We start from the raw sequence: 26,964 nt of genomic DNA, 5'->3' as shown, positions 1-26,964 counted from the left end.
TGGGACAGACATAACTGACCAAATGCAGAGCGCATTGATGGAGCATGCCAATTCTTGAACCTGCTGGAAGGTGAGAAACAGATGTATCCACAAGTGCAAACAGGACTAGTTCATCCTTACGAGGAAAAGAGTGTTTGGGCTAGAAATTAAAAATGCAAATGAAAACAAGCTTTTAGGTATCATTACAAACTGACTTATCTGGGAAAGGAAATTAAACTGGTAATAGGCAGTGGCCAGGGCGGGGAACCCACGAGCGTATGCCTACTTGGCAGGTTTTTAAATGGGTTCAATGTTTTTGAAACTCAGAATGGCTCTGTGAATAATGAATTGAAAAGCAAAGTTAATATCTTTGATCCTATAATTATCCCCAAGGAAATACGCCCAAAGGGTGGGGGGAGTAATTGTACATAAATGTTCGCAGTGGTGCTCCTCGTAAGGGCAAAAATTGGAAACAACTCAAACACCATATAATAGAGCCATGGCTGAGCAAACTGTAGTGCAGCCACCCTCTGGAGCGTGGGACTGCCATGGAAATGAGGTTGAAACTCAGCAGTAAGGTGATAAGCTCGGGGTGAGTGTAAAAAAAAAAAGCAGAGTATAAAGTAGTTGGTGCCTGGGGAATAGAAACGTGTATATTTTCAATTCCCTCCCCACCTCCTTCTCTCTCCCATCATTTCCTCTCTGCTCCAGCCACACAGATTCCCTTTAATGCTTTCTCCCCTTAGTGTCATGTGTTATTTCTTCTGCCTCGGAGCTCTCTTACTTACTCTTTCATAATTGGAATTTTTTAAAAACCCATTTCCAAAAATAATAGAGTCTCCTTAAAGAAGGTGATAAACAACATAGTACCCATCAAGAGAGGTGAGAAGGAAAAGAGTAACTGTCCCCTCCCACCTCAAACTCTGCCCTTTGCCATAACCAATGGCAACAGCCTGAGCCTTCCATGTGGTTCTCTCTGCTATCACTGCCATGGCGAACTCCTACTCACCCTTCAGTTCTCAGCTTCCATGTCACCTCCTCTGAGAAGCCTTCCCTGACCACACTCTACTCTTCCAGACCAAGCCTGAGCATCTCCACTGCAGTGTCACTATCATTACAGGTTTATTTAATTAATTATATGTTTATTATCTATTTCCTGCACTGGACGGCAAGCTCCATATGGGTAGGGATTTGGTCTCTATCTTGTTCACAACTGGGCACCTAATCAAAGTAGTCCTTCCATAAGAGCTAATGAATAATAATGCTATTCATGAATAATGAATGAATGATGATATTAGCCAACATCATTGGGAACTTATTCTCTACCTGGCATCGTTTTAAATGATATATGTGAATTATTTAGTTTTATTTCTTGCAACAGTATCAGAAAACAGGCACTGTTATCATTCCCATGATCATGTCATCTGCCCTCTGGACACACTGGTGGGAAGGGGCAGAGTCGAGATCCCAATCCAGGCAGCCTGGTCCCCAAGTTCTCACCCTCCATCTCATGGGTGATCAGTAATAAATGATGGGCTGGCGGCAGCGGGAGGGACTTACCCACAGAGGCGATATCGGCCAGCTGGTCCTCGGCCTCCTCGGGGTTGAGCAGGTCTGTCTTGCTTTTCTTTATGGTGGCTCTCCGCAGAGCTCCAACAATGGAAACATGGCAAGAGAAAAAGACGTTACCCTTTAAGCTACAACCACCATATAGACCGAGTGCGTCTTTGGGTGCCAGGCACTCTGCCAGGGATTCTCTATGTCTCGTTGGACTTAACCCACGTAGCAATCTGGCTTGGTGGGAAGTAACCGTGCACCTAGTCTATGTTTGTGGAGACAGAGGCTCAGGGAGATACATGAGTCTGACCAAGGAGTAAAGATGAGAACTCAGCCCTGTTGAGTCTGACTCTAAGTCTGGGTTCTCAGCCATCACTTCCCCTCTGGGAGCCCTGGGACTGGCCAGGTAGTGAGTCCTATGAAGACAGCTCACCCTTTGACATTTAGTGCACTTGCTAGGCTGGGTGGATGCTCTCTCTCAATATTTAGGTCCTGCACCCACAAGAGCCCTCCAGGGGACAATGAGTTCAGGCAGCCGCTTTCAATAAAGTGATTTAGACACCCCCAGGGGTAATCTCTTTCCCTTCCTGTAAATGGTAAAATCCATTTTATAACCTACTGGGATAGAGACCCAGCTTCCCTCCTTCCTTCTCACTCCTAGTATCTTCAATCAAAAGTCATTGCTCAGTAAAAAAAGAAAAGTCATTGTTCAGAGGGGTGGGAAGGAATAGCTCAGCGGTAGAGCACATGCTTAGCATGCACAAGGTCCTTGGTTCAATCCCCAGCACCTCCATTAATAAGTAAATAAAACTAATTACCTCCTCCCACCAAAAAAAAATTTGCAAAAGTTACTGCTCAGTCTCGCCAAATTTCTAATGTGTGAGACAACTGTAAGCTGGACTCTTGGGGAAATTATTTATTGAACTTCATGAACATGAGCAGGCTGAACCCAAGCCAGACACTTCCCTATGCATTCTATTGGCAATGATTAATGTAATTCTCATAAACAATCCATTGAGGTAGGTATTATTATTGTGCCCATTTTACAGATGAGGAAAACAGAGGCACAAAGCAGAAGAAGCTGGGGATGTCGTCAAAGCAGAAAAGGCAGGCAAGGAAACAAAAACCCTGTGTCAAGGTGCTGAGATTCCTCAAGGATGCAGATTCCTACCACTAACCAGATCTTCCTGAGCCTGACCTGGTCTTGTGTTTGTTCTTGCTATTACCTGGGCTCTGAACATCCATCCCCTGGAGGCCACTTAGAACCGAGTAGCCTGTCCTCCCTGGCACTGGCTGCTCCTGTGTCCCCTGGGACCCACCCCCTGCGCCAGGCTCAGAGCAGTTACCATCAAAGGGATGCCTCTGCTCCCCGTCAGTTTCATCCTCGGCGAGGATCACCTCTTCTGAGGAGGAAGAGCACACAGTTAAGCTCCAGCGTCTGGAGGACTCTCCTGGGGACAGGTTCCTTTGAACCAGAAAGGAGAAGGGTCCGCCCAGCCACCTCCACTCCCCTCTTGCTGATGTGACAGCTCAATCAGCCAGAAATGTGCTGCTCACTTGCTTCTGACTCTCAGTCCCACTTCAGCAACAGTCACAAAGCCAACATTATCCCTACTTCCTTCAAAATAAAAACTGACCTCCTTACCATAGCCTGTAAGGCCTTGCCTGAGGTGTCTCCCATCACCTCCCTGTCCTTCTTTCCTCCCATTCACCCCCTCACCCAGCTCCAGCCACATTGGTTTTCTTGCTAAGACTCAACTCTGTTCCTACCCCAGGACCTCTGCACTTGCTGTTCCCTCTGCCTGGAAATCCCGTCCCTTAGACATGTACAGAGCTTCCTTCTTCACTTCCTTCAGGTCTCTGCTCAGAGTTCCCCTCCTCAGAGAGACCCTCTCTGTTCATCTTGCCTTCTTGGACTGTTTTCTGCCTCCTATCCTGTTTTATTTTCTCTCTCAGCATTTGGCAACACCCAACATTATAAGTATTTGTTTATTTTTCTGTCTCTCCCACTTGACTATGAGGCAACAATTGCCTACAGGCGACAATTTGATCTACTTTGTTCATTGCCATATCCTCAGGGCCTAGAACAGTGCCTGGCACACAGCAGGTACCTGGTAAGTGTCTGAATGACTGAAAAAATAAACGTGTGCCTACTGTATGCCAAGCACTGCTCTTCTTAAGTGACTTAGCTAGGATTATCTTATAGACTCTTCAAACAGCCTTATGAGGTAGGTACTATCATTATCTCTGTTTGACAGGCAGGGAAGCAGAGGCACAAAGAGGTGCATTGCCAGGGGGTGGCAGAGTTGGGAAATAAACAGTGTCTGGTTTTAGGGTTCTTAAGTGTTGTGTTTGTCACATCCTGGCTGCAACTCTCTGGATTCTTGGTGCTAAAAATGGGGACCTCCAGTTCAGATCCTCTTTCTCCTCCCATCATTACCCTCCCCTCAACCATCTCCAAAACGCATGCATGACTCTCCGTGCGCTCTCTGGTCTGGGATTTCAACTCCCGACCCCAGGATGAAAGGGCCTCACCTGCTTTTGAGATCCACTCCATGTACCCATTGAGCTCTCGTTCAATCTGTTGCTGCCGCCTCAGCTTCAGAAAAGCCCGCCGGTTTTCTACCCGCTCCCTTTCTTTGGCAAACTCCCTGAAGAAGCACAGAAGAGCCAGGTCTGGCTGTTTTAGAAATTTTAGGGAGTGTGTGTGTGTGTGTGGGGGGTGCACTTCCCAGGAGGGTAGTGCATTTCAACAAGAGGAATCAGGTCTCCTGGGAGAAGAGCAGAATATTACAGGAGTGGGTATCTCTGCTAGCTTCCCACATTCCCCAACAACTGCACCCAGTTAGAGGAAAAAACCAAAACCATAAACCAGGCCATGCCAACCACTGCTGGCTGCATACCCATTCTCATTCTCTGAACTCCTAGCTAAAGAATATTTTCATTCCTCTTTTATGTTAGGCCAATGAGACATGAGCTGAAGATTTCTGCATCAGCCTGGCATCCCTGACATAGGTCCCACCCTTTCCCATTTCCCTTCTTCCTCTTTCTGTTTGAAGTGTGAGGTGGCTATCTTGTGAGCATGAGGCAGCCATCTTGAGACTATGAAGCATTCGTGAGATTTAATGCCTCTGATAAGGATATCAGAGTGGAAAGCTGGAAGGAACTGGGGTCCATGATGGCACCACGGTGCCACCAAACTAGTCCCCAGACTTCTTGTGGTGAGAAAAATGAAACTTATTTATGACTAAGCCAGAAAAACAATCTTGGGGGTTGGGGACAATGTGTGTTATGAAAAATGCATATTTGATTGTATGATATGATTTTATATTTGGAAAATAGGTGGGTGGGGGAAACCCAGCCTATTGGGTTTTTTAAAAATGTAAATTATAGAAATCAAAACTCTATAGAAATTTTCTTGTGTTTTGGGTTCTGGGTCTGAAAATTTTGAGAAAACCTGAATGAGAGGTCTGCATTTAAAAGAAGCTTCCCTCTGACTGGATGGAGGTAGCTCAGTGCCAGGGACATAGCTTTGTGAGTGAAGGTTGGGCTGAATTTCAACCCCCAAGAGTCTCTTTACTGTGTGTCCCCAGAAGTGCACAACATATGCATCTGTACATGGCTTGCTCAAAACTGTCTAGCTAACCCAAAGCAAGAGAAGAGGCCTATTCTCTGCCTAGAGAATGAAAACAAAACTTCTGTGGCCTCTTCCTGGGAAAAAGATGGTGAGGGGGACTGGGATGGGGGGAGTAGCAGAGACTTACCCAGACAGCACACCCAGCACGAGGTTCAGCATAAAAAAGGAGCCGATGATGATGAGGGGGATGAAGTACAACCAGTTCCAAGTGTTCCCTGAGGCATCGTTGCTCTATGGGGGTGAGGAGGGAAAAAAGGTGAGCATTGAGTGGGACTCAGGTATGACCTGACAGGTGGGGAAGGGGGAGCTCTGGTTCTTTGGGGGCTCTGTCCTCAAATGCCCTTGACCTGTGGAGACCTGGAGCTCTGGCAGCCCAGAGAGGGAAACGGAGCACAAGGTCAACTGGGAAGTACCACTGGAAGTACCATTAGAAGGACAGAGCTCCCTCCTCACGTAGTCCTCAGAGCACCAGAAATCAGCATGAAACTCAGAAAGACTCTCCATACTGAACTCCAGGAGGAGAAGAGGGCAAAAGCCCACTGAAATGTAGAAATGAATCCCTGGTTCTCTCCCTTCTCCCCTAAAGAGTCACGCGCTCCCCTTAGAGCAGATGGAGGATGGCAGGGTCTGAAGGTTAGGTTAAATCACCGAGCCAGATGGCAGCACTGTGAACCTTTCCCTCAAGTTCTCCCTCCTCTATTGCCTGCAGCTTCAATGTCAACCACAGAAAAATTCCCAGAAACACCCAGATCAATTTTCAAGGGGCAAGAAGTCCACAAATAAAACATTCTTCTCTGGGAGGACAGAAGACTGAACCAAGAAAGAGTAAGAGAAAGGGAAGAAAATCAAGAATAGAGAAAGAAAAATATAAAAACCACTAATTACAGAGTACTTATTTGTGCCAGACACTCTTCTAAACACATTACCTATGTTGGCTTATTTACTCATTTAATCCTCTTGATGTCCCTACGGAATTGTCATGACCATTTGATGACTGGAAACTGAGGCCCATAAAGACCAGTCTGAGGTCACAGAGCTAGATAGTGTGTCCACACAGAATGTGAACCAGATGGCTAGGCCCCAGAACTTAACCTCTGTGTTGGGAAAGCCTTGGCTTCAGCAACCAGCACAACGGGGAGCCTTCTGGTGGTTCATAAGCTTTGTGGCAGCTGCAGAATGGGGGTGAGGGATGGGGGTGGGGCACAAATGTGGCTTTAAAAGCTCACCTTTAAAGGCACATTCAGTGCCTATCGGCAGAAAGCCTAAAATGAGAAAGACTGACACTACCAGGTGCTGGTGAATGTGGAGGAACTGGAATGCTCATATATTGCCAATGGGATGGCAAGATGGTGTATGAGTTTTTTGTGGCTGCTGTAATAAAGAACCATCAACTGGGTGGCTTAAAACAACAGAAATTTATTGGCTCACAGTTCTGGAGGCCAGAAATCCAAGAGCAGCATATCAGTGGGGTTGGTTCCTTCTGGAGGCTCTGAGGGAGAGGGCTCTGTCCCGTGCTCCTCCTCTGGTATCTAGGGGCTTGCTGACAATCTTTGGTGGTTCCTTGACTTGTAGATGCATCACCCTGATCTTTGACTTTATCAAACATATGATGTTCTCTCTGTGTGCCTGTCTGTCTCTGTGTCCAAATTCCCCTTTCCATAGGGATACCAGTCACACTGGATTAGGGTCCATCCTAATGACCTCATCTTAATTAATTACTCCTGCAGCGACCTCATTTCCAAATAATATTCTGAGGTACTAGGAGTTAGGGCTTCAACGTGTGAATTTTGGAAGGGACACAATTGAATCCATAACACATAGTAAAACCACTTTGAAAAACGGGATGTTAATTTCTACTTAAGTTAATTGCGCACCTTCACTATGACCTGCAAATTTCAATCCTGGGTAGTTATCCAACAGAAATGTGAACCTGTGTATGCCAAAGGCACATGCAAGAATGTTCATGGCGGTGATCTTCATAATAGCCCCAAGCTGGAAACAATCCGAATCCTTGTCAATAGGAGCGAGAATAAATAAATGGACTATTACACAATGAATGACTGCCACCCATCACGTGACACCTTACGGAGTTGATGTCAAGCAAAAGAGGCCAGATGGAAAAGAGCACACACGTAAACTTCCATTCATGCAAAATACAAAAACAGGCAAATGAGTCCATGACGTTTGAGGTTTAGGTCCAGATAGGCCACCCCTCGGGGGAGGTAGTGATTGAGGAAGGGACACACCAGGGGGTGGTGGTGAGGTTCTGTTTCCTGATCTGGGTCTGGTTACACCTGTGTGTTCAGTTTGAGAAAATTCATCAAGTTCCTCACTTAAGATCTGTGGGGTTTTCTGTATGTTTATTTTACTTCACCTGGAAGAAAAAAGGTGTTATTTTTAAAAGAAAGTCGACTTTACCTTAAAAAGGAAGGAAATTTTGACACAAGCTTCAATATGGATGAATCTTCAATACATTGTGCTGAGTGAAATAAACCAGACATAAAAGGACAAAAAAGGCATGGCTCCACTTATATGAGGTCCTCAGAATTGTCAAATTCACAGAGACAGAAAGTAGAATGATGGATGCCATGGGCTGGGTGAGGGGGATGGGAGTTCATATTTAATGAGGACAGAGTTTCAGTTTTGCAAGATTAAAAAATTCTGGAGATAGATGGTGCTCCTAGCTGCACATCAATGTGAATTCACTTAATGACAATGAACTGGACACCTAAAAATGGTTTAGATGGTAAATTTTAGGTTATGTTTCTTTGACAATAATAATTTTTTTTTAGAAGAAAGGAAAACAAACAAACCAAAAGAGCTAACTTTCATCATGGACACAGACAGGTTCTGGGGACAATGAATGTGCCAGTCCCCAGCTCACAGCCTTGTTCTAACAGAGTTCCAATGCTCTGCTTCTGGAAGGTTCTAGAAGGAAAAAAGGGGTCAGCAGAACAGGGCTGGATGGAAAGCAGGACTGGCTTTGTGCTTCCCCCTCTGCTGCTGCTGCTGTGGCTGAAGCCTTTTGTTCCCATTTCTTAGGGCTAAATATAGCCCAGGGAGAGAGCCTGCACTGGCCAACAGCAGAAAGATATCTGGGCTGTCTCAGGAAGCAGGCTTGGGATGGAGACGAGGAGTTGGGGGTGCAGGGAGAGTGGCAAGAGTGTACTGGGAGAAACAGCTGAGACACCTTGGTGCCTCCACTTCAGGATCCTCCCACACCTGGCTCCTGACATACTTAGAACCACCTGCCCTGTGATGCTGCCCAGCATAACAGCAGACACTCGGTACCAGGAGTGTCAGTCTACTGGAGCCCATTTAATACTCTCACAACAGGTGGTGCACAATCCTCATCTTCACAGATGAGGAACCTGAGGCACGTGGAGGTAAAGTCATTCCTATGCCCAAAGTCCCTGTTGTGGGCTGCATGGTATCACCCCCAAAAGATATGCTGAAGTCCTAACCCCCAGTACCTGTCAGCGTGACCCTACCTGGAAACAGGATCTTTGTAGCTGCCATCAAGTTAAGATGAAATCATGATGGGGGCCCTAATCTGATACGACTGGTGTCTTTTTAAGAGGAAAACACCAGGTGAAGGTGGGGACACACAGGGGAGAGGACAGCCTTAGGGTGACGGAGGCAGAGGTTGGAGGGACACAGCTGTGAGCCAAGGAATGCCAAGGGTTGGCAGCCACCGCCACAAGTCAGGACAAGGCCAGAAAGAACTCTATCCAGTCTCTGAGGGAGTGTAGCCCCGCTGTTACCTTGATTTCGGACTTCTGGCCTCCAGAATGTGCGAGAATACATTTCCGTTGTTTTAAGCCATCCGCTCGCGGTACTTTGTGATGGCAGCCACAGAAAAGAACACAGTCACTGAGCTACTGAATGGTAGAGGTGCCACCTCTCGACCCCATCACCTCCAGGCCCTCCTCTCCTCTTATCCTCCCCCTGATCACTCCAGCCACACCACCTCCTCAAACACCAAGCACAGTCCCACCTCAGGGCCTTTGCACCCACTATTCCCTCTGCCTGGAATGCTTCTCCCCCAGTTTCCTACGTGGCTCCCCTCTCTTCCTTCAGATCTCTGCTCAAATGTCACTTTCTCAGAGAGGCCATCCCCAATGGCCCTTTACTGTTGCAACTTTCATTTCTAATCCCAATTCTGGTTCTATTTTTCTCATAATTCCTCTCTTCCTCTATACTTACTTCTCCTGCTCACTGTCCATCTCCCCAGCTGGAATGAATGTCAGTTCCAGAAGGGGCAGGGACGTTGTGCTTCTCCCCACCCTGGTACTGTATTCCCTAGCACAATGCCAGGCATGCTGGCAGTGTTCAATAAATGTTTGTTGAATGACTGAATGAGAGGTGGCTCCCCACACAGCCCACATCTTCCACCCCAAGTTGTGCTCCCTTCTTCTTCTCTCCTTCTTCCTCCCTTATCTGTTTTCCCTCCCTGGGGACTGGGGTTCCAGAGTTAGAGATGCTTGTTCTCTTCCAATCTAGCCCAAGTGACTCAATTCCATGCTCTGGATCCAACAAATCACAGAGAAGAAGTTGGCAGAGGGTTGGATGCAGTTTTTGATTAGTAAGTGGGCTTTCCCTGGGGTTTGTTCAGGAACAAAATGGTAAATATATTTCCCAGGCAGAAGAACTGGATCTGCCATGGCCACTCTGTGACAAACCTTCCCTCCTGGGTCTGATCTCTTTTCAGCTGCTCAGGTTAAGGGCGGGTGTGCACATGAGACTGAGTGTGGAGAGGAGGAAGAGGGGGGGAAACTTTCTTGCTTGTCAAAATTATCAGTAATATCAGGAAAGATGTATTCTCAAGATTGCCTTGTCTTTCTTCCAAAGGCTCAGACTTCCACTGCCTGGAACACTATTCCTCATTAGTGCTGTCACTAAATATTTCCTGAGATATGGCCGGATGGCCCATCCCAGTCTCCCTGTGGTTGACTGAAAGCCAGATGATGAGTGCTGGCCAATGAGGAGTGGGTGGAAATACCTGTGTCACTTTTGGACCAGATGAGAATACTGAACTGCCAGTCTGGGACCCTCCAGGGCACTCTTTCTTTTTGGGATACCAACTGGGAATGTTCTAGGTGCTGGCTGCTCCATTAGGTAGGTCCCAAGTGACTATGCTTAGCATAACTCCCTTTTTCCTCACTGCCAACCTGTACTGGACATGTAGCATGAGCCAGGAAAAACATCTGTTGTTAAAATCACAGAGACGTTGGAAGATGTTTGTTACTGCAGCATAACCCAGATTTCTTAACTGATACACCCTGATATTTCCTTGGTTCACTCCTTCACCTCCTTCAGATTTTGCTCAAATATCACTTTCTCATTGACTCTTAAATGAATCTCATGAGGCAGGTGGGGGAAAAAAATGTCTCCTGTGTGTCCAATAGAGAAATTAAAGTTCAAGATGACAACGAGCTGGTTGTTTCTGTTTGCTGAGCCTCTGCCTGGAGCCCGATATCCCCTAGATCTTGACTTGGTTGATTCCTTCTCATCACCCAGCCTTTTATTCTACCATGCCTGCTCCCAGAGAAGTCTTCCCAGTCCTCACAACAAAAAGGGCTTGCCCCTCCTGACAGCACAGCCAGACCTCTCACTCTCTTCGCGGTGCATTTTGCTTTCTGAATCATTTTGTCGATTTCCACATCGACTTGGCAGGTTGTCTTCGCTCCTAAAGGCGTCAGCTCCCTGGCGCCCCGAACACTAGGTGCTCGCTAAGTGTTGGTTGCATGGTGAATACACATAATCCTTAAGTCCTTGTGGGTGGATTGTTTAAATAATAATAATGAAAGGAAAATGTATGTATCTCAAGTCCCAATGATCAGGCTGTTTCCCTGGGCATGGAGAGGCAGGCGGGACAACCACTGCCACTTAGTAGAGCCCCTTTGAGCTAACAACACACCCCTCGATCCCCACAATCTGCACACCCAGTGGATGGGGGATACCAGGGCTGAGAGAGGTGATGTGATTTGTCTGTCTCACACAGAGTGTGGACAACATGGCTTGGCTGGGGCTAGACCCATCATTCTGGCTTGCATCCGACTGACTTTTTTCTGCCTCACCCTTCCACTGCACTGACATAGTATTTTATGTTTATAAAATTGGCCCATGAGAGCCTTAAAGAGCGGGAAAATACTGATTCACTCCAGCACTGCTGGTGTCTAGCACTTAGCAAGTGCTCGATACTCATCAAACAAATTAATGGCTGAGTCCCAGTAAAATCCTTAAGTGCCTTCTGCTTTATGGCTTATTTTCCTGTAATTTTTTTGAGCATGGTTCATTCAGAAAAAGTATGGAAGATGTAAGAAACAAAACAAAACAAATCTCAGTTCAAGAGAACACCCAATTCCCCAGCATACAGGATAAAAATGGGGTGGATTTGACCGTGAAAGAGCTGAAGCCCCACAGTGGCTGTGAGGGAGGTTGTATGTCTGCTCCATTTTATACATGTTATTAAGTCATTCAGTGCCTGTTAATTATTTTCTGAGTCCTCCTTTCCCCATTCACTCTCAAAACTGTTCTGGTTTGGGTGGTAAATTACATGGTCTTTCTGCCTGTGAGGTTTCCTGTCACCTCCCCTGGCCTCTCAGCACCCTCTCTCACCCTCACTCCCTCACTTCCAGCCACACGGGCTTCCTGGCTGCTCCTCACAGATGCCAGGACCCCTCCTGCCTCAGGGCCTTTGCAATGGCTTTCCTGTCTGGCCTGGGTCTCTCTACCCACCTTCATGGCTTCCCCTCACCTCCTTCAGATCTTATTAGAAGAACTTCAGCCTCTCACCTTGATGAGCCACAACCCTCCTACTGCCTTTTCTCCTGAGCTTTCATCACTCTCTTACACAGGAGTCGGCAAACCATGGCTCGTGGGCTAGCCACCTGTTTTTGTAAATTAAGGTTTACTGGCACACAGCCATACCCATTCATTATATTTTCTCTGTGGCTGCTTTTGTGCTATGAAAACAGTCTGAGTAGTTGCAGCAGAGACAGCACAGCCAACAAAGCCTAAAATTAAGATAATACCTGATTTATATATATATATGTGTGTGTGTGTGTGTGTATATATATATACACACACACACACACACACAAATATACATATATTTCTTAATTATCTTGTTGACTGCCTGCTTCCTCCAATAAAATGTCAACTCCCCCTCAAACAGGGATTTTTGTCTCTTCCATTTGCTGCATATCCTCAGTGCCTAGAAGACTGCTGGCACCCAGTACACATTCAATGAATGTTTGTTGAGTGAATGCATGATCTAAAGTCCTCCCAGATCTAATGCTTTTATGTTAGCCAAAATGAACATCTATGAATTATACAAGGGCTAAGGTCAAAGGTCAGTTTCAACCCTTAGAGACCATGTGTCAAGAGATTTGCATTTATAATCATCAACTAAGCATGGTCTAAGCTTTCCTAACTGATATTAACCAAGAGGGAGAAATAGTGAAAAAGAGAAAAGCACAGAGAGGTGGGGACAGAGAGGGATAAAGAGAAGAAAGGAGAGGAGGAAAGAGAGACTGAAAGAGGCAGAGAGAGACAGAGAGACTAAGAATGAGAGACAAGGACAGAGAGAAAAAGAAAGAGAGGAGGGGTAGAGAGAGGAGGAGTAATTAGTGCCCAGTGCTGGGTTCAAATCCTGACTTCACCACCCTTGGCTAGAGGATCTTGGCAGGTCACTGCATCCCTATGGGCCTCAGTTTCCTTATCTGGAAGATGGAGCTAAAAATATATCTCCCCTCATGAGGTTGTTTTACGGATCAACTGAGGATACAAGGAAGATGTGGGTGTGCAGTGGGCTCGCAGCAAATGGCCCAAAGTTAACTCAAGGCATCCTGGTCCTGCTAGGACCCCAGCCTCTCCCCTTCTCCACCCTGGTAGCAACCAAGAGAGGGCAGCTCCCATCACCCACGCTGCACTCGCAGGCTGCTTCGGCCCAGCTGGTGAGGAGTGCATGGGGTGGAGGTGATTTCTGGCTCTTCTGAGTCACGCAGGCACATATGGTGAGGGGGTCCCTGTGAAAGGAGGCTGCCTGTCACTCAAGTAACACAGAGCCAGCAGCTCTTGTCTCTTGCAGATGGCCCCAGTGCAGCCCTCTTGGGCTTCCCCACCCTACCCCCTTAAGCTCAGAGAGCCAATCCTGGATCCTGTTTGCTGTGGGATGTGGGAAACGGCAGATTTCTGAGGGAGCCAGTGTTGAGTCAGAGCTGGATTCCAACCTTAACTCCCTGTGTGTGGCTCCAGGCCTGTTTCCTCATCTGTTAAATGGGAATATTTAAGGCTCTAACTTAGAGGTTTATCATCAAGGAGTCATGGACTGATGCACAGAAAAGCACCCAGAATAGTGTAGCACAGAGGAAATGGCGGATAACCCTCCATGATTTCAGAAGGCTACCCAGATCCAGCTTGGGTCCCAGGAAGGTCCAGGACAAGGGTGGAGCTCAGCTATGTTGACTGGGGTTCATTTGATAACAGATATGACTCAAACCACACTTTTGGCACAGACTTCCAATATACCTGCCTCTGCAGTCTTTGGGCTTGGATAAGCACTCAGCCCATCACCAAGTCCTAAGGGGGCAGGTCCACCACGCCCAGGGATGCCCCAATGCTCCTTCATCAAGGATCCCTGGCCTTCTAGAGCGGGGCTTCTCAACACTGCACTCTTTGACACTTGGGGCTGGGTAACCTGTGGTGGGGGCTAAGCCAGACATGGACAGTGAGAACTTCAGTTACTTGCTAAACTATCACCTCCTCAGAGGGTTTTCCTAGTCACAGCAACCACAGAAGTCCCTTTGAGATTCCCTCGGTCTCAACTGGGGTGGGGATCCTTGGGGGTCTGAAGCTAGAACTTGGGGAGTTAGTGAATTTGAATGGAAAAAGTGAACCCTTCACTTCCCCTAATTTCTACCAGAAGTAAGGCATTTTCTTCCATTATGAGGGGAGGCAGCAAAGTGTGACAGTGGGCAGGACCAGTGGCACAAGTCACTGGCAGAAATCACATATAGTTCACAGACATCCTGCAAAGTCTTTCAGGCTCAACACTCTCCTGATTACATGGGTTATCAGACCTGTTGCCAGGTCCTGTTGGTGATGTGTTATAAACTCTAAAACCATGTCACAAATCTGTTTTTAAAAAATATTCTGATAATGATTTCACTCTATTTGGCTTCCTCCATCATCTCATGCATTTTAATTTATACCTTGAAAATCATTAGACAGTCAAGGGGGTCTGTGGTTCAACAAAGTTTCAAATTATTTCAGGTGGAGTCTCTTGTTCCCCATCTTCCATCTTTCTGCCCCAGACTTTAGTGAGAGTTTTAAGAAATTACTCCTTTAAAAATTAACTGCCCTCCCTCCTCCTCTTTCTCACTTCCTCTTTCTCCCCTCCCCCACCCCTAGTATCTATTTCTCTGGGTTCAGCTCAGAGCACAGGGAAGAGGACATCAGAGCTCACAGTCTGGTGCTGACAAGTCCCTGGCTGGCACCTCAGGCAGCTCTCAAGCAGGGTCTCACCATGTGAGGACACAGCGAGAAGGCAGTCGTCCGTAAGCCAGAAAGAGAGCCCTCACCCATTTGTAAACTGGGTGACAGAAATCTCTCCCTCACCAGTTATTTAAAAACAAAACTCCAGACTTTATTTGGATTTCATCCGCTTTTCCATGAAGGCCCCTTTTCTGTCCCAGGATCCCATCCTGGATCTCTCATTGCACTTAGTCCTCATGCTTCTTCAGACTCTTCTGGTCTGGGACAGTTTCTCAGTCTTTCTCTGACTGTCATAACCTTGACAGTCTTGAAAAGAACTGGCCAGGTACCCTGTAGAATGCTCTCCAATCTGTGTTTGTTTGATGTTTTGCCCGTGATTAAACTGGGGTTATGAGTCTTTGAGAAGAAGACCACAGAGGTGAGGTTCCCTCTCCATCATAGCAAATCAAGGGTACTGTGATGACACATCCACTGGGGATGTCAGCCTTCATCACTTGGTTAAGGTGGTGTCTTGTAGGTTTCTCTACTGCAAAATGATACATCTTTCCCTACTCTATTCTTTGAAAGTGAGTCGCTAAGTCCAGCCCATCCGCAAAGTAAGGAGGGTGGAGATTAAACTCTACTCCTAGAGAGGGAGTGTCTACATATATTAAATGGAATTCTCTAAGGAAGACTTGTCTCTTTTTCACTTACTTTATTTAATAATAAAGCAATAAAATGATGATTTACCATTGTTATGTCAATCAATCAGCCATTTATTTATTTTGGCCTAGACCCTGTCTGGATAGGTTATATAAGACAAAACCTCAGCCAGCACACAGTGGGCCCCCCAGAAAATGCTCATTCTCCTGCATTTCCTCCCTGTCTCCTGGTCTAGAAGTAACCCCAAATCTCTTTTTTCCTCCTAAACACTTAGCAAGACAAATTTAAATATATTCCCTGATTATAAAAGCAAAGCGTCAAACTACTATATAGAAAATAGACAGGTAACAAGGATTTACTGTACAGCATAGGGAATTCTATTCAATATGTTGTAATAACCTACAGTGGAATATAATCTGCCAAAAAATAACTGAATCACCATGCTGTACACCTTAAACTAATACAATATTGTAAATCAACTTCTAAAAAAAGAGGCTAAAAGTAAATTGTGCTCATTGTAGAAAAATTGGCCACATAGAAAAATATACAGAAAATAAAGATTACCACATCCCACTACCTAGAGATCATCTTGGTACAGTGGCTTTGGCTTCTATTCTTTTTATTTTTCGTATTTTCAAAATTACACCCTTGAGATTATAAGGTGCTACGGACTGAATTGTGTCCCTTCTCCCCGCAATTCATCTGTTGAAGGCTTAATCTCCGATGCAGTGGCATTTGGAGATGGGGCATTTGGGAGGTGATTAGAGTTATAGGAGGTAATGAGAGTGGGGCCCCCAGGCTGGGGTTAGTGTCCTTGTGAGAAGAGACACCAGAGAGCTTGTTCTCTCTCTCTCTCTCCCCTTGCCATGTGAGGACACAGCAAGAAGGTAGCTGCCTGTAAGCCAGGAAGACAGTCCTCAGCAGAACTGGACCATGCTGGCACCCGGATCTCAGACTTCCGGCCTCCAGGACTGTGAGTAAGTACATATCTGTTTTCTAAGCTGCCCAGTCTGGTATTTTGTGATGTCAGCCTGAGCTGACTGTGACATAAGGCTTATCTCACCTTGATCCTTTTTTAAAAATCAATTTCCCTACCTCGTCATTATATGGTGAGCATTTCCCCACGTCCTTAAATATTCTCCCAACAGACGATTTTTAATGACACATGATATTCCATCATATGGAGGGACCATACGGTATTTAACCAGTTGCTTCCAGTTTTGTTCTATTTTTACAAATAACACTGGGGTGCACATCCTATATAAATCTTCGATAGAGTTGCTGATTAGTTGAGGTGAGGCTTTTTCTAAAAGGCACTTTAAGCAGGAAGCCAGGAAAAAAGAAAAGAGACAAATTGAAAAGGGGAAAACCTGGAAGAGGTCCCAACATACCGTGTAGGCAAGCTACTGTTCCCTCTGCCAAGAATGCTCTTCCCTAAACATCTGCTGGGCTCCCTCCTCTGTGGAAATGTCACCTCCTCTGAGGAATCTTCCCTGATTGCCTGACCTAATCTAGCCCCCATATCCCATAACTTGTCCTCTTATGCTGCTGTCGTCCTCATAGGATGACATAGGGCATGCCATCACATCCCATATCGTGCATTTGCTTAAAGTCTATATTCTACTTTCTGAGTAGTTTATTATTTATTGTGCTTATTGTTCACCTCTGTCTCCCCTACAAGGGTGGGGATTTTTGTCTGTCTTCTTCATTGTGTTGTCCCCGATCACCTGATTAGGCACCTAGTCAGCACTAGTAAGTAATTATGGAATAAACAAGTGGATTTCAATGATGTTGAGAAAAGAAATGAGATGTTGGGATCATAAAGCCCTGCTCATCCAGGTGGGCAACATACATTTGGCATCAGTGCCTGTGGATTCTAAGATGCTTGGAGCAGGTGCCTCTGGACTCTCTTCCTGTGGATCTCACCTGCCAGTGGCTAGTAAGGCCATGCCTACGGACTTGGCTCTGACACCAGCATAAAGGACAAAGAGTCCAGACACTGTGCCTGACTGTGGCTGCATGGAGTGAGGGGCATCCTAGGGCAGGGCTGGGCAGGGCTGGCAGATGGCAGGGCCCAAATGAGTCTGGAAAAGCAATAGCTCTGCCCTCACCAGTAGAAACTCAAAGATGCCGCCTTAGCCCCTGCCCTTAGCCATGAGTGACCCTAGTGGTTGTGCTGTGGAGTGGGGGCGGGGTTGTCTTAATTTAGGAAGTCTCAGATAAGGGTTCAGGAGCAAGTACTTTATTTGAGAGGTGTTATGAGTTGAATCGTGCCCCCACTCCCACCCTCCAAAAAAGATAAATGGAAGCCCTAGCCTCCAGGACCTCAGAAAGTGACCTTATTTAGAAACAGGGTCGTGTGGATGCCATTAGTTAAGTAAGATGAGGTTGCACAGGAGCAGTGTGGGCCCTAATCCAGGATGACCAGTGTCCTCACAGCAAGATGGCCATATGAAGGTGGGATATTTCAGTGGATGATGGAGAATCTATAAGCTAAAGGATGCCAAGGACTGCTGGAAGCTACCGGAAGCTGGAAGAGATGAGGGAGAATTGTTCCTTAGAGCCTCTGGAGGGAGACTGGCCCTGCTGACACCCTCTGGCCTCCAAACTGTGAGATGGTAAGTATCTGTTGTTTTAAGCCACCCAGTTTGTGGTACTTTATTGCTGCTCTAGGCTCACATCAGGCTCAAACCACTGCTCAGGCTTCTACCCAAAGCATGACAGTGGGATGTGAGTGCATGGAAAGTTTTAGAAGGCTGCTCCGAATTAGTGGCAGTTACCAGTGGGGTGAGAATGGGGACTAAAGTAGGACCCCATGGCTCGCTCCACTTCTTCAGGCGCTGCTGGAGTTTTCACAATGAAAAATTCATACACATTTCTAAAAGGAGTGCCCATCAGGGTGGAAAATTTGGCCTACAGAGAGCTTGTCCAGCATCACGCATTGCTCTAAATGCTTCACATGTATTCACCTCACTCGCTCCTCGTGCCCTGTGAGGTAGGGCTGTGCTTCTCCTCATTTTGCACACGTAGAAATGGAGGCCAGAGAGCCCAAGCGACTTGTCTAAGGTTGCACAGCAAGGAAGTGCTGACTCAGGATGGGAACCTAGGCAGCTTAATGCCTAACTCTGTTCTCTCAACAGTTTCCCCTAAGCTTGCTCTCCACATGGTGGTTTAGCTCTAATGTATCCAGGACAAACATTCCCTCAGACAACAGTGCTTACAACTATAGAACTCTCTGGAAATTCTATGGTCCTGCTCACACTTCCTCACCTACCACTGAGCACATTCCCAGTGTCTCTTCTGAACCTCTGGACCCTTTCTCTGGATGTCCAACCCTGAGACACAGCCTGTTTCTGTGTTCACACTTTTCTTAGTTCCTGCTCTCCACCCCACTCTCTGCCTGAGTTCCCTTACCTTCCCCTTCCTGTCTGCTAGTTCTGCTTCCCTCCCAGGAAGGTTTCTTTTCCTCTGAAGCCTCCTCTTGCACCAGCTTTGTAAAGAAAAAAAATCCCAGAACCCATAAAACCTCCAAGCAAGCTTTGGCCAATTGGGTGTAACCTTTTGCCCAAGCGTCTGTAGGGGAGGCCCAAGAAATGCAAGAAAGAGCCTGAACATCTCAAATCTGTTGTCTGTTCCTAGAGATGCTATGCTTGGGCAAGATCTGTTTGCAGACTAGAACACCATGTCCCTTTGCCCCATCCTCTGTATTTGTCAATCAGTGATCATCATAACGGTAGAAATCTAATGGTCTACAATATGAACAATACTCCCGAGATGTGGTTGACTTGTGCAGTGTGTGACATGCACAACTGTCCATGGTAGCTCCTTTTGCTGCCCATTCCAAGCTGCATTCTCAACTCCACCCTAAAATAAGCTACTGATCCAAAGGATGGATTCTTATAAATCTCCCTCCACCCCCAAGGGGGGTAATTCCTTTATGAACATGCACCATGACTCCTCTGCGTGCAGGAGGATGCCCAGTATTGCTTCCCCGGTAGGCTGAGCTGTGGCTCATGGGCAGGACCTTCACTGGAAATTCAGCATGTGTGTGGAGCAGCCTTAGGATGGGGCATAGGAAACAGGGTGGAAGGGGAGGCATCTTTCAGACCTGTCCCTAACATTTTCAAAACTTACGACAAGAGTACCAACCGAGGTCCTCATAATATGTGTAAATATTTAAAAGCTACTAAATAAAACATGCTGTGCACTTCTCCTTTACAAACGTACCTTCATAAGGTCAGTCTGTGATTCAGAATCTGAATGTCTGCACTGCATTATGGTGGAGGGACAGCCGTCCCTGCCCCTTGACCATGGTCTGCCACCTTCTCTTCCCACTCATGGTGCTGGTGGTACCAGCTCCTGGGAGACATTTCCCCTCAGCCCAATGGTCTCCTCACCCCACGGGGAGGGGCATGGCCGGAGGAAGCGGGTGAGGGCTCCAGCGCAGAACCCCTTTGCATAGGTCCAAGGATATTTCTCTGTGTTTCATCTGTGTTGGTTTTTGACTCACACAACCTTGACATATTCAAAAATCTAAAATTATATTTAAAACCTCATGCAATTATAAGTTATTCAGCATCTGTGTGCCCTCTAGATTTCTACCTCCCGAGGGCCCTTCCCTACTTAGAATTCTGAGGACAAGACCCCCATATCTTCAAAGGACTGAGCCTCAGGCCGGCTCTCCCGGGGCTATGTTGAGTTGTCCTTTGGCTGCCTCCCTAGCTCAGGGTCCCTTCATGGCAGCCTCAGGAGTTGGCTGGTGCTGGCTCTCCACGACCCCACATCACTTACGTTGTAGAGGAGGTCAGTCCACCCTTCCATGGTGATGCACTGGAAAACAGTCAGCACTGCAAATAGGATGTTGTCGAACTGAGTGATCCCATTGTTGGGTCCTTCCCAGTAGGTCTGACATTTGGTCCCATTGGGGCAGATGCGGGCAGGTTCCTCTGTCCCACATGGAGCTGGAGACTCACCCTGAATGTCATCTATGAAAAGGAAGGAGAGAAAAGTCAGGAGAAAGAGCCAGCAAAACCAGCACTGAGAAATAGGAGCCAGTGAAGTTTCAACTCTGTTGGGGAAAAAATGGCTATTAAAATGAATTTATCAGTCTTTTCCCAAAAAGTCCAATGGTTGGTTTTGTTGATCTACTCTTTGTTTTCTATTTCATTAATTTCTTCTTCTCTTTTTTTGTTCTTTTCCTAAATTTTTGAGATGGATTAATGTTCCTTAAGGCCATAAATGTCCCTTTAAGTGCAGCTTTAACTGCATCTCACAAATTTTGCCATGCATTATTATCATGATAATACTCAGTAACCTATTCAGCAATTTCCATTATTGTTTCTTCTTTGACTCATGGATAACCAAGAAGCATTAAAAATTTGTCAGATATATACAAAAATAAAATAATATAATGAATTCCCATGTACCTATCACCAATTTCAATCCTTATCAACACAGGGCTAATCTTGTTTCACCCATATCCCCTCTTCATACTAAAATAATTTGCCTTGCCACTAAAATATCTTTAAAGCAAATCTCAGACATCCTGCCATTTCATCCACAAATTAGAAGCCTGTCTTTTAACTTCCAAACACTTATACGGTTACCTTTTTGTTACCGATTTCCAGCTTAATTGCATTGTGGTCAGAGAATATGTTTTATATTATTCTGTCCTTTTAAATCTGTCAAGATGCACTTTAAGGTCCCGAGTACAGTCAGTTTTGGTAAATATGCTGTGCGCATTTTGAGGTGGTTGGGCGCAGTGTTCACCAGACTCCCAATTAGCACAGATTTGTCAATTGTGTTGTGTTATTCTTCTGTAGCCTGACTGATTTTTTTTTTCTTGAGATGTACTGGGCTCAGGGAGCTGTTCTGGAGGCGAGGGAGCCCAGTACACACAGTACTCACCCTTAGGCACAGGAGCTAAGCTTTCTCCCCAAAAAGCAGGAGGCAGATTGTGAAAATGCCACAAGGAAAGAGACACATGTCAATGGACACCCCTTTTGCTGGAAACCAAAGACAGATTCCTGGCAAAATCGGGCTGGGGCATAAAGGTTGGGTCCGAATTCTAACGCATTGAAGGGGACGGGGAGGAGATATGTCTCCATGAGAAGTCAGAGTCAGGCGAGCACCGAACAACCTGCATGTGTCTCCACTGGACCAGCGCAACGGATATAAAAGGACTCTATTCAGCAAGTGACAGTTTTGAAGGTTTTCAGAGAGCGACACTGTGTGACAAGAAAACAGTCGAGTGTGTAAACTCAAGCTCCCCACTAAACAAAAAGATATCTCAATGGATGTGCTTCAGACTTTGCAGCACCCATTCCCAGCCTCCACTGAGCAAGCAACAGAGAGAAATGAACCAACACAGAATGCCTGAATCTTATTGACCTTTGGCGCTCCGGTGAAACAGAAACTCCAGGTCCTGCAAAACGACACCCACCAATCTCAGAAGTGACACCTACTACTTACGAAGCAATGACACATCAGCCACTTAAGTTTAAGAAGTGGGAAACGCCTTCCCCATTCACGCCTGACGTGGTCCAGGAGCTGTTATATAATGAATACAGATCGGAAGGCAAAATCTTTTAAAAGGAATAAAAATTCCAGGGCTCCTCTAATGAATGAGAACCACTGTTTGCGGGGAAGTTCACCTCTGTCCAGAAACTTTTCCATTTCCACCTTGTGTCCAAATCTGGCTCAATTTCCATCCATCGTGCGGCAACCCCTGCATTAGCCCAGTGAACACTGGTCCCTTCCTTTCCTTGGGGCTACAATAGCTCCTGAATGTTCACATTTGGTGGGGAGAGAAAAGCAGGCATTAACGTGCATTGCTATGCACTAGGGGTCTCGTGTCCTCAAACTATTTTGGAAGCTCTTGGAAAGCAGAAAGCTTCCGCTTTTCCTTTGCATTTCTCTGCGTGTTTAGCGCGGTGCTGGGCACACAGGAGCCGGGTTCCTGATGATAAAGAGAGCCATCTGCAAGAGAAAACCTGTCTGTCTTTGGCAGCTCTGCCTAGCGGTGTTCCTGATTGAGATCCCATCCCCCCTCAACCTCCCCGCCCCCTCATCACGAAACACTCCGAGGGCTGCTTCTAGAAAAGCAACCGTCCAGAGAGTCTGAGGAATTTGGTTATAAATATATTTTAAAATTAACCTGCTGCCTGGGTGTCTGTATAAATCTGTCTCTTACTCACACGGCTTATATTTTTAATCACGAGCTTTTCAGTCATCCTCCAAATCAAGGCTTCCTACCCTTCGGGCTGCCCCACCCACATCTGTCCCCTTACAACCCTGACTCAGACTCAAGCCAGTCCTCTGTCCCCTTGGCTGGAGAGAGAAAAAGAGAGGAAAAAAAAAAACACACACACACACACACAAAAAACAAAAACAAAAACCCTAGGATCCAGGAGTCCCGGTTTCTCTGCCCTCGGCTGATTTTTTTCCGAGGGGCCCTGCCCTGAATCTCTCCCTCCAGTATTTCCGCCCGGGTGATGAGGCCAGGAGCAGAAATAGCTCTGCCTCAATCTGACTCAATTAACACCTTCTTCATCAGGGAAAGAAATAATTAGGACATCCCATATTGAGCAAACTTCACAAGCCCAGGAGAGGAGACAGGAGGAGCAAGAAAAAAAGGAGGAAAAAAAAAATCATCCTGAATAAACCTTCCCTACTGGGTTTTCCTGCCCTCTGGGAGGTCTGGGAAGATGTCTCGGCTACCCAGGGGGTCACCAGGCTGAAAAGGTGGATGGGACAGAATCTTCTTCCTTATAAGACAGGCTTGAAACCTCTTTCCCTCTGGGCTTCAGTCCACGCTGTCCACTCCCTCAGTTCAGCTTCCTTGACCCATGAGCAGCACTGCCACTCAGCCCGTGCGTACCGAGGCAGCTCGTGGTTCAAATACTGAAATACAGGCTTCACTCCACATTTGATTCCACTTGGTTCATGGGCTTCAGAGAACAAGTAGCCAGAAGTTTGGATAGCAGGGTATTTAATTGAAAAGGTCTCTGGAAGCTACTGGGTCTGTGAGTGTGTGGACAGCAGGGGACACCCACGCTGCCCCACTCACTCTGATTCTGAGCTGAGCACCAGGGCTGTACCTCTTGGCCTTCCTGGCTTTTCTCCTGCCTTTTCCCCTCCCCCTACCTGGCACAGCTTGGGGAGAGGGACCAAGACCCTGGTGGTGCTGAGTTCCATTGGTCAGTGCCAGCACTCCCAGAAGGATGTCTTTAAGGCACATTCTTGGGGGGACCAGGAGGAGCCATCCTCTACTCTCCTTTTCTCCAGAGCCACTGGATCCCTTCCTTCCTGGCCAGGTTGCCCCCCGAGTCTTCCTGCTTTAGAACTCAACACACCCTAAGGTCTGGGGTCGCTGCAAGGTAACTAGGTAAAGAGCCTGTGGGCATCCTGTCCATATTCTGCTGTCATCTGCTCTGCCCCTACGTGCTCTCCCTGAAAACACCTTTGGTGCCTGCTCCAGCTCAGCATGAGGGGCAGGCAGCTGTGCCAGGGCATTAATGCCCACCCAGGGCCATTCCTCGCCAATGTTGGACAAAATTTGGTGGGTAGGTACCCAGCTCCCTCGTCTCTCATGTGGGATGGCTGTGAGATGTGTGACCTACCCTGTTTCTCCGAGGTGCCCAATGGGACTGAGGTCTGGTTGCCCAAAATGGTAACTTGCTTGGTAACACCCCCTTTACCAGATGTTTCCCCCTACCTGTCTCACTTCCCCACTTTCCTGACGGTGCTTCCAAGGGTCACTTCCCAAATAAACCACTAACCTCGGGACAGCTTCCTAGGGAATCCCAAGGCAATGTCCTAGCAACAACCAAGGTCTTGGGGGCTGTTTCACCCCCCACCTTGCCGGCAGTGCTTTGGGGAGGAGGTGCCCCGGTTTCTTAAGAGAAAGACGCAAACCCCTACCCATCTCATCAGGAGCTTGTCCCCAAGGGAGAAAAAGAAATGGGAGGAAGGTTGGGGAAAAATAAAAACATATCATGCTTCTCGGACCTACCTGTCCCCTCTTCAAAGCAGGTGGTATGAAATTTTCCCATATAAAATTCTAACCCTATGATTGCAAAAATGAGGATTGCAAAAAATAGGAGGAGGCCAATCTGCAGCAGGGGGATCATTGCCTTCATAATGGACTTCAGGACGACTTGTAAACCTGGAGAGACACAGAGAGAGAGAGAGGCCCCACGGGCCCATGAGAAGGCACCCCGAAACCCCACCTCCAGGATACCTCCCAAGGGAATCCAGGACACACAGGGGAAGGCTGGGGACGGGGCCAGGGCGAGGGAAGATGGATGGAAGACACAGAGGCTACTCATTATAATAACAGGAACACTCCCTTCAAACATGTTAGAGAATTTTTTATTTTCAAATATTTCAAAAAGCATTTGGCCTAGGTCACCCTATTTGATGACCTTCTGGGCAAGAACGAGGTGGAGAGTCGTTGCTTTCTGAGCCCTGTTCTTGCGCACGGGGCGCCTTTCACCCAGAGCGGGGTGCCTTTTTCTAACTTTTTTCCACCAAGAGGGGGCGACGTGTCCTAATTCATACAAAGGCACCATAGAGGCTGGCTGGCAGCTCTGCACGGAAAAGCAGTCCATGTCCCAGTTCCAACCCTGAGAAGCCAGACATTATTTCACTGGCTTTTAGCAACAACCCCAGGAGGCAGGTGCACGTGTAAAATCACCCCCATTTCCCAGAGGTGGGAAGTAAAGCTCAGAGGGGCGTCATGATTCACCCTAGGACATGAGAAATAACAGGGCCAGGATTCGAACCCAGGTCGGAATGATGTCAAACCCCATGTCTGAAGCCATGGTTCAATGTGTTTTAGGAAAGTCTGTGGTTAAAATCAGGGTTCAGGCGTATAGCTTGGGTCTTGCTTCTTGATTAGAAGAACCTCCCATGGTCCACAATTAGCATCTCTTGATAGGTGGAAACCACAGGGGACTACGCTACTCCAAGGTGTCCCAAATGTAAGGCTGACGCTGATGGAGGAAGTGTGGCAGAGTGGCTGAGGCTCTGGACACTGGAGACAGTCAATGCCCAGGCCAGGTCTCCTTTGCTGTTGGCGCACCCTCCCTCCAGCTGCTGTGGGCACTGGCTGCTAATGGTTCCCAGATGCCCCGCTTTTCACAGCATCACCCTTGGTTATTAAAAGCACCTCATCTGGGAGGTGTCTGCTTTCCCACCTCCCACCCCCAGCAATCGATCACACAAGTACAAAAGGCCAGCAGCCCCCTGCCTCAAATAGGAGAGAACCGGGATGCTACTCACACTCCAGAGCTCCCCAGGGGATCAGGCTGAGATGGCATCCTTGTTCAGCTCCTTCCCCTGCCCCGTCCTGCTGCCCTCATCCTCTCTCTCCTGATAGCACTCCCCCAATAAAGCAAGGGCATTTGAACACCCGTCTATGTCTGCTTCTAGGGAACCTGACCTAGTCATCTCCTGACTAGCAAAGTGACCTGAGCAAGTCAGGGTGCCATTCTGAACCTCGGTTTCTTCATCTGTAATCGGGAATTAGACTAGCACCTCCCTCTCAGGATTAAATGAGAAAGTTCACACCTAGCAAAGTGCCTGGCATGTCACTGGTGGTCATTCAACAGAGACTCTTTTTAGTATTAGCTACTCAATTTGGGATGGCCCTTAGTTTAATACGACAGAAGCACCTGCTGGAATCTTGCAGACACTTGAGTAGAAGTGCCTTCTTTCTACAAAAAGACCCTGCTGGTGGTTATCTGGGACGTCTTACTCTTTAAATCTGGATGGCAATAAATCTGAAGAACAAAGCTAATGAAACGTAAAATGGAGGTAATAATAGAACCTACCTCACAGGCTTGTGAGGATAAGTGAGTTAAAAAAATGGCAAATACTTAAAACAGTGCCTGGCACATAGTAAGTGCTTATAAATTATTATTATTATTGTTACTACTACTACTACTGGGGCAGTAGGACAGAAGAAGGTCAGCCCTGTTTTGCTTTCTTTTTCTCTCTTTTTGCAGCTGAACCTAGTCCTGACCCTGAATTCTGCAGCCACCCCTCAAGGGTGGAGAAAAAGCACCCTTGGAGGATGAGAACATAGCAGGGAGCGAGTAAAGACTTTGGAGCTTGTCACTGTCTAACTGTCAGAAATCAAGTGAGTAATTTAACCTTTTGGAGCCTCAGCCTTTTCACCCGTAAAATGGTCCCGCACCTGGGTAATTGTGAAGGTGAACTAATACACAGAAAGCTCGTTCTGCTGTGCCCTGTATGCAGTAGGCACTCAATATGTGGTAATGGTTATTGCCACTCATTATTGCCAGGCTTGGGAGTCATACTGGCTAACTCCTAATTCTGACATTCTCAGCCATGCGACTTTGTTCAAATTATTCAGCGGCTCTGAGCCTCAGTTTCCCCGTCTGTAAAATGGGGACAACAGCACTATCCACTTCACAAGGTTGGGAGTACGGAGTGAGAGCCTGTGTGGTGCTTAGCATGGCTCCTGATGGATAAATGTTCAGTAAAGAGGTGGTTACGGGTGAGGGTCCTGGTTTGCTTTCAGGAGCCTGTGCAGACCTGCAGCCAGGTTCCTGGGGGTCCCCCGAGGGGCTTCCCCAAAGAGACTGCTTGGACTCAGGCTGCGGAAGCACCCAAGGGCTGCC

At 47.0% G+C, this 26,964-nt stretch overlaps 1 protein-coding gene across 1 annotated transcript in view; it reads right to left on the bottom strand.

Annotated features, from left to right (window-relative positions):
- Nucleotides 1–26,964, bottom strand: part of CACNA1A (calcium voltage-gated channel subunit alpha1 A) — a 280,383-nt gene that overhangs the window by 86,335 nt on the left and 167,084 nt on the right. Inside the window, exons 7-13 of the mRNA XM_072947567.1 lie at nt 24,330–24,482; nt 20,108–20,301; nt 5,301–5,404; nt 4,072–4,187; nt 2,883–2,939; nt 2,355–2,357; nt 1,540–1,629 (exon numbers count right to left, since the gene is read on the bottom strand). Of these exons, the coding sequence (XP_072803668.1) occupies nt 1,540–1,629; nt 2,355–2,357; nt 2,883–2,939; nt 4,072–4,187; nt 5,301–5,404; nt 20,108–20,301; nt 24,330–24,482 (717 nt within the window). The remainder of the gene's footprint in view (nt 1–1,539; nt 1,630–2,354; nt 2,358–2,882; nt 2,940–4,071; nt 4,188–5,300; nt 5,405–20,107; nt 20,302–24,329; nt 24,483–26,964) is intronic.

Source organism: Vicugna pacos, chromosome 22 (assembly GCF_048564905.1).
Source record: "Vicugna pacos chromosome 22, VicPac4, whole genome shotgun sequence".
Lineage (NCBI taxonomy): Eukaryota > Metazoa > Chordata > Mammalia > Artiodactyla > Camelidae > Vicugna > Vicugna pacos.
Note: the sequence above shows the minus strand (reverse complement) of the source record. Positions and strands in the feature narration are given on the sequence as shown.